This window comes from Euprymna scolopes, chromosome 18, assembly GCF_053919585.1.
Source record: "Euprymna scolopes isolate OS-2025 chromosome 18, ASM5391958v1, whole genome shotgun sequence".
In the NCBI taxonomy this organism is placed as follows: domain Eukaryota; kingdom Metazoa; phylum Mollusca; class Cephalopoda; order Sepiida; family Sepiolidae; genus Euprymna; species Euprymna scolopes.
The window spans coordinates 34645918-34654387 of NC_136499.1; the positions used below are offsets into that span (position 1 = coordinate 34645918).

An 8470-nucleotide genomic window follows, 5' to 3' on the forward strand; every position below is an offset into this window, starting at 1 on the left:
TATAATTTCAAATAAATACCTCATATTCTCCCATCTTATCAAAAACATTTGATGCAGACATTAATGTTGAATTTTGCAACAGCGTTAAATCAATGAAATATTGTGCAAGTATATTAACAAAAGACAGGAGATGACTATGTGTGGCATTGCTAATGAGAATGATGAAATCCAATGTTACAGGAAAGCCTTGTATATTAGAAGCAGTGAGACTATTTGGAGGTTATTGAGCTTCCCTATTCATGAACGATACCCCCTGTAATTCATCTTGATGTACACCTGGGAAATAGGCAAATAATTTTTTAAATCATGAAAAACCGCTGAATTTTGAACAACAACTTGATTTTCTCATGTCAACTGACATCTTTTTTTATTTTAATTTTGCAGGGAGGATAATTTTGCATGCGCTTTTTTCAATAATGAACTACCCAAATATCATACACGTAGGAAATGGAAACGTGGACAGAAAGGAAATAGAGTTGACGGTCAGTTAAATGTTTTCAATTCCTAAGTACTAGACAGAATGTACACTGTTCATCCACCTAATTTTGAATGCTACTTCCTCCGCACGATTCTGCATAAAGTTAAAAGACCAAAGAATTTCCAGATCATGAAAACCGTTAATGGCCAAACTTTAGAAACATTTAGAAAGACATGTCTCTCCCTTATTATATTAGTGGATGATTCAGACTGGGACAAAACTATGGACGAAACATCACTTTTCCAGTCACTGAAGCAGTTACGTAATTTATTTGCCACCATGCTTTATAACTATAATATTTCTAACCCAACATATCTGTGGGAGAAGCCTAAGACCCACCTCAGCGAAGATATCCTGTATCGAGTACAGCAAAGCAATCATCATGACAATGTCACTCTTTCAGATGACACCTTCAGAATATGGTTTGCCATCGCCTCACAAGAATGAACATACTATTCACCACAACATTGTTCGTGAAACTTCATACAACCTACATGAGCTGAGTAAGCATGCGTGTGAAAATGCGTCAAAACTTCTAGATGAACAACAAAGGGTATATGACTTCACTGTCAGTAAAATAAATGACGATAGAAGTAGCTTTTTTCCTACATGCTCCAGGTAGTACAGGGAAGATACTACTTTTAATTCTTTTTCTTGCAAAAGTGAGACCCAATGTTAACATTGCGTTGATACTTGCTTCTTCAGGTATAGCATCAACACTTCAAGCTGGTGGTCGTATTGCACACTCTCTTTTCAAGTTGACTTGATTTGGCCAAGAAATCGGAAAATGAGTGTGTTTACAACATCCAGCAAGATGCTAGCATGACCAAATTATTATAACGAACTAGATTAATAGTTTGGGATGAATGTACCATATCTCATCGAGGAGCACTCTAGGTATTAGATTGTAATCTTTTTCCTGCTGATTGTGATATGTTGTTGGTCTTGTGCACTTCTATGAGGTCGCTTTTGAGACGGGGTTTGTTTATTTCTAATTTCTTGAAGCCCTCCTGCCAGTAATGCACTTTCCAGGCCAATGCGCATCTCCCTGGGGTCGGTGGCTTTTCAATCACACTTTCCGACTCTAGTGTCACAGTTCTCGTCACGACAGAGAGATAAATTATGAACATCCGCAAAAATAAGAAATTACAGAATATTTTAGAACATGTGTTCATCATCAAATTTTATCTACACATTTATGGGGGGGGGCACGCTTTATATTTTACATACATTGTTGAGTAAAGGAAATAAGATGTTATGAGACTCTAATAAAGCCACCCTTGTCATGGACATGCCTTAGAAGCAAAAATGCAGAAAAGTGTTAAAATTGAACCGATGAACATTCACTGGCGCCTGTTGAATATTTAAAAAGGCGATGTCGGTGATGTCAGCATCGTTAGGAGATGGGTCAGTAGATTTAAGAGAGGAGACAAATATGTAGATGACAAAGCGCGCCCCGGACATAAAGGACAGATGCCTTAAAAAAAGCTAGCAAAAGTGGATTGCGAATGACGGTGAATATGCAGAAAAAATAAATTTTAGAGCACAAAAGAGGGTTTGTTTTAATAGTATTACTCCCGTCTGCATAGATCTTCAACGTTTTTGTTTGTGAATTAAAAAAAATAGGAGGCCTTACTTTGGAAATGACCCTCGTATTTTGTTGTGACGAAGGTGTGGATGGGCAGTCAATTTGGGCCGGAAAAATAGTTGATTGTTGTGGCACGATACAGGAGTAAACGAAAGATTTAACACAACTTACTGGTGAATCGAAACGATAAAAAATGCAAAGTTAAAACGCCGTTGGTTAGTTACAGTGAAACAAAAAGATAGAGAACTGAAAAAGAAACAGATTAGATTCAATTCGAAGCGGAGGAAAATTGCTTTGTCAGCCAAAGATAAACACAAACAGACACAAACACACACACACACACACACACACACACATGATTATCGTAGGTTCACTGACATCTGACGATTAACGAGGAAGATTTCACGTAACCAGACAATCCTGAGGTACAATATTCATAAAGTTTAGGCACAACCGATTCGTTCAGTAAATGAAAAAACTCAATACCTCATAAACAACCATACGGACAGTCGTTCGGGTTCATTACATTGTGCATGGTCACTATTTCCCTAGTCATTCATTCTAGATGCGCGAGTTTTTATTTGTTCAACTGAAAAAGGTCCAGAGTAATTTATTTAGGATAATGCTCAGAATTCGAAACGAAGGAAATAGTTTATATCGCCACAATATGGTTACGGTAATTGTCTATATTTTTGAGATGAGGTGTTTTCATTGATTGAGATTGTCGGACTGACTTCCTCATCTTGGTTCTTATCGAACTGGGGGCCTAGTGACATATGACCGAGTGGTCCTAGACGTTGTATCAAAGTTTACAGTTACCCAAAGATGCTGAGTTCAATCCTGAACGAAGGCAGTAAAAAGTAACATTCAAAACAGAGAATCAGCAACTATGTCACAGAGCCTAGCTGGAGTCCGAACACGGTACCCCCGTAATAATAATAATAAAGGGTTTGGTTCGAGACTCCTAACAAACGGTTCCCCAGTTCGATACAAAACACCTGATGAAGGCCGGAGGGCAAAACGTCCGAAACGTTGTGACGATAACAACCAAGATGAGAAAGTCAGTCCGACAATCTCAATCAATAAATATGGTTACGTTAAATTAAACAAAGGCAAATAAACACAAATACATATCTCTCTCTCTCTCTCTCTCTCTCTCTCTCTCTCTCTCTCTCTCTCTATATATATATATATATATATATATATATATATATATATATATATATATATATGTTACTATCGTTCGTTCACCGAAATCTAAAGATTGTTTGTTTGTTTGTTTGGGTTTAACGAGTTTTGAACCAGTATGAGGTCATTGATTTTGAATAGCTACACTTAAGGCAGAATTTGAAGCAGTGGGAACTATTCCACTCTCCACGGAGGCGAATTACGTTAAGGTAAACGGAAACACCCACCAACACGCTACACTAAAAGTGGTGTCATCTGATCAGGGAGTAATAGTTTAGTATTTAGTAATTATACTATAATGTGATGACATTGTGAACGAGTAGTCAATTTAAATCAGTAAGATAGTTGTTATTGTTGACGAATAGGAGTGGGTAGATACTATACCATGAATTATGGACAGAGAATCCGAAATTATGAAATATAAAATTCAAGCCAGTTCAATTTAACAAAACTTTGGAAATGCAATATTTTAAGATAAAGTACTAAAAAAGAAAAATGGAAAAATGTCAAGTCATGAGAACCAGGGAGAAGGAAAAGGACATAAAATTAAAAATTAAAAAAAAAAAAAAAATGAACATATATTTAAAAAAAAAAAATCAACGGTGAAGGGAGATAATCGAGGATATAACATTTGAGAGTCACCGCTGCTACGCCACAAAAACTATTAATTGAGAAAGAAAAAACAAATCCGAAAAAAATGAAATGAAAAAAGATATAACATGAAGTACTGTTTTACGGTTATCATATTGTTTTATATTTGATTTATATTTGTTTATTTCTTTTTATAATTGTTTTTAATTTTAAAAGATCAGTCGAGATTACATTAAACTCGGCTACGAATATATTTGTAATGTTTCGCACATAGTTGAATGATAATCGAAATCTGTCTGTATGTCCACGTAAATAAACAAGAAAAAAAACCTTTTTAGATTCAAATGCAAATTCTACGTATTTCTATGATTACATATGATAATGACGATTAACAAGGAATTATTAACTAATCAATAAAGCAATTAATCAACACAGTAAGTGTAGCGTGCCGGACAAAGAAGAAACAGCAACAGCATCCCAAAAGTTCAACCCTTACTATACGTTGTAAGGACGGCGATAACGTGTTAGTGTCTGGAAGGAAGGCTCCTGATAGCGTCATCCATAACGAATACGTTTGGCATTAAGCCATATTAGAGTCAAAACCCAATTGACAGTGATCTGGTGACGGCATACTACTCCGCCGTCGTCGTCGCCTCTCTCTCTCTCTCTCTCTCTCTCTCTCTCTCTCTCTCTCTCTGTTGCAAGCAAAATCTTGCCAGGCGCGGAATCACGAATAAATTGAGTTAGACCACACTGCCTCTACGTCATTTCTTTAGAGTTTTGGGCCAAATCTTACTCGAGATCGCATGCAATAACTCAGCCTTGCTGTTGCGGGTGTTGAGGATAAAACATCTGCACTCTTTCAAGTTAACAAATGACTGCGATTTTCAAGGAGGACTTCCTGTAAACCAAACAATACTGAGCGAGATAAACTCTATGCAAAATTAGACTCGCCCAATAACAACAAAATTCAATATCGGATAAACAATCATGTGAACAGTTGTTCGAATGCAGTGCGTGGTGTATGGTCATTAATTTCCTAGTTATTTGTTTAAGGTGCCCAAGTTCTAATCTGTTCAACCGATAAAAGGTTTATAGTAATCTATTAGAGGTACTATCCAGGTAATTTTTCAAAAATCAGATTTCTACTATATAATTGTGTAGCAATGGTTTGTATTTTCTTCATTTCTTCTTTCTACAATTTTCTTAAATATCTTTTAATTTGATAATCCAAATTTTTTACTAACTGTTATTTAGTATTTGTCTGTCCGAAGTAAAAACTATACTTTACAACCATTGAGTGTATTTTTGTACTACTATTATTGGGAAAAGGACAAAATCTAAAGGAGTAAACCGTGGCAAAAATCTGATTTGGAGTCGCATTGTGAAGCACTGCAATGCCTTTCCGGTAACTCCCGTAGATGCGCTGGTTCCGATCGTATTAGCCTTACCGTCAGACATTGTCTGCAACGCCGATAGAGGGACCCCGCTGACTGGGCAAAGCTAGGTCTCCATATCATCTGCCAAGGCCTGCACCTGAAGAGACAATTCTAATTTAGACTGTATAGTCACAGAAGACGCTGCAGTGCACCTTACCAGATGTAGAACGCCTTTATCTCAGGAGACAGAAAGTTGTCATAATTTCTATTACAAGTGAAGATTTAGTATCCGTATTTCTGGACCGAAACTATTACTTCGTTTAATTATAATATCGTTCAATACTCATTTCAAGGAGTGTAGTGTAGCATCTGTCCTATTGTCATGACATCATCCGCATATACATTACTAACATCGATGTTTTTTGTGTGGAGTTACATGTAGTGTAGTATATGTTGCCCGTTGCCATCATGTCTGTGTCCAAAATGTTCACCTACCAGAAAAAAATGTACCATAAATATTTACACGGTTAGTTAAAGTTTGACGTCTCAATAAAAAAAAAAAACAAAAGCAAAAAACAAAAAAACGAGGGATGATTAACGAACCTCATAAGCAGCCAAACCTGTCACCTGTGAAAATATAATGAAGACAATAGAACACTATTAACATTTAAGCGAAACAAGACTTAAATTATGAACGATGATAATAGTATTTCTAACCTAGGTTCGGACAGAGTATTTTATATTGTATGCGTGGACGCATCTAACTTATAAAGTAAGTCTATTTATCATTCACTAGCTGGACACCCGGCGTTGCCCAGTCGTACAATACGCTTAAACATGATATTTTAATTTATGCAGATTGCGTATGTATTATTAGAGAGTCAATCCCCTATTGATTATTATATATTACAAGGAATAATTTGCTCGATGTGTATATGAGCGCGTGGAAGATATCAGTAACAGAGAAGGGTGTCTGGCTTTCGAAGAGATTAGCAGCAGTAGCAGATAATCGCGCATATGCAAATTAGAAAGTGTGCGCGAGAAGAGGAAGGAAAAAACAAGAGAAAAAATGCAACACATGCTCGGGCAGAAACGAAGTCGACGTCGAATAAGGTTGATGTATAAATGCGAAGGCGAGAAGTGGCTGGCGTGCGGTCGGAAGAAACAGAAACGTGAATCAGATAAAATGAACATTTGGCAGCGAGAGACTTTTTAAGTGATGCCGAAACAATGATAACGGTAATAAAAAATCTTCTGTTGAAAAAAAATGTCGACGATGATATTTTTATTTATTTTATTTATTTGTCCATTGGCCTCGTAACGGCCATGTTATAGGTGGACTAATTAACAAAATGTTTTTTTTTAAATAAAAAAAAATAATCATACTAATGTCGGTCATCAAATTCCGTCTGTGTTTGTTTACAATATCACGTCAGCTGATATTTGGGCTTGACAATGAATGCCCTGGAAAAGTCACTTCTGATTAATGTTTAGTTTCAAAATATGCAAACGAAGAAATGATTCGCGGTGATTACGAATGGTACCTCTTCTTTTATCGTAAATTGAACTCATTAATTAGAAAAAATAAGATAAAACATAAATGTTAGAGTTTTTTCTTTTTCGTTTTGAAAACCTCATCATGTTCTGCAAGGTAAAAAACAAAAGCAATATTTTCCCCTGCAAAATAACCAAACGAACACTATTAAAACATATTTAAAGATATAAAGAACTTGAAGCATAAAAGCGTTTACCAAAATGATTGGATTCAGCATTAAATAATCTGAAAAGCGTTGATATGCCGTAAAAACCAAACCACCAAACAAAAACTACGAATAAAAAATTGAGGACATGAAGAACTAGAACCATAATTTTTTTTCAGAATTACCTTAATGTCCGTAAAATCACACAATCAAACGAAACCAATTCCTCAACAATGTTGTGTGGAAACGAGAAGCCTGAAAAAACAATGACTTTTATAGCATACTAGCCTAGGTGCCCAGCGTTGCCCGGGAGTTTGTAGGTGTGTGTTAAGGAAAAAAACGTTGTAGTAGGCAGGCAGGCTCGAACCCATGACCCGAAGACGGAAAAGAAAGTGGAAGTTTGTGTAAGGGTGTTGGTTGAGAAAAAAAAAAAAGGAAAAAAGAAGGAAAACTACTTATGCAAAAAAAAAAAATAAGGAAAACTGCTTATGCAAAAAAAAGAAGGAAAACTGCTTATGCAAAAAAAAGAAGGAAAACTGCTTATGTAAAAAAGAAAAAAATAAGGAAAACTGCTTATGTAAAAAAAAGAAGAAAAACTGCTTATGTAAAAAAGAAAAAAATAAGGAAAACTGTTTATGCAAATAAAGAAGGAAAACTGCTTATGCAAAAAAAAGAAGGAAAACTACTTATGCAAAAAAGAAAAAAAAGGAAAACTGCTTATGCAAAAAAAAGAAGGAAAACTGCTTATGCAAAAAAAAGAAGGAAAACTGCTTATGTAAAAAAGAAAAAAATAAGGAAAACTGCTTATGTAAAAAAAAGAAGAAAAACTGCTTATGTAAAAAAGAAAAAAATAAGGAAAACTGTTTATGCAAATAAAGAAGGAAAACTGCTTATGCAAAAAAAAGAAGGAAAACTACTTATGTAAAAAAGAAAAAAATAAGGAAAACTGTTTATGCAAATAAAGAAGGAAAACTGCTTATGCAAAAAAAAAGAAGGAAAACTACTTATGCAAAAAAGAAAAAAAAGGAAAACTGCTTATGCAAAAAAAAGAAGGAAAACTGCTTATGCAAAAAAAAGAAGGAAAACTGCTTATGCAAAAAAAAGAAGGAAAACTACTTATGTAAAAAAGAAAAAAATAAGGAAAACTGTTTATGCAAATAAAGAAGGAAAACTGCTTATGCAAAAAAAAGAAGGAAAACTACTTATGCAAAAAAGAAAAAAAAGGAAAACTGCTTATGCAAAAAAAAGAAGGAAAACTGCTTATGCAAAAAAAAGAAGGAAAACTGCTTATGCAAAAAAAAGAAGGAAAACTACTTATGTAAAAAAGAAAAAAATAAGGAAAACTGTTTATGCAAATAAAGAAGGAAAACTGCTTATGCAAAAAAAAGAAAGTGGCAGGCAAGCAGGCTCGAACACGTACAGCGAAGGAGGAAAAGATAGTGAAAAAAAAAAACGTGACGCGTTAGTTGTTGCACCCATCGCCTAACCGGAAGTGACATAAGTTTAAATTAAGGCTAGACATTCGAAAAGAGGCGATGACTTTGGC

The 8470-nt window shown here is 35.1% G+C and overlaps 1 protein-coding gene across 1 annotated transcript; it reads left to right on the forward strand.

Annotated features, from left to right (window-relative positions):
• The first annotated feature begins 520 nt into the window (after window positions 1-520).
• LOC145297854 (uncharacterized) lies at window positions 521-925 on the forward strand. Its single transcript, XM_080144179.1, has one exon. The coding sequence runs from the start codon at window positions 521-523 to the stop codon at window positions 923-925; it is 405 nt and encodes a 134-aa protein (XP_080000305.1).
• The last annotated feature ends 7545 nt before the right edge of the window (window positions 926-8470 follow it).

Coding starts and splice junctions, on each gene's coding strand:
- LOC145297854 (XM_080144179.1), top strand. CDS start 521: ATGTACACTGTTCATCCACCTAATTTTGAATGCTACTTCCTCCGCACG.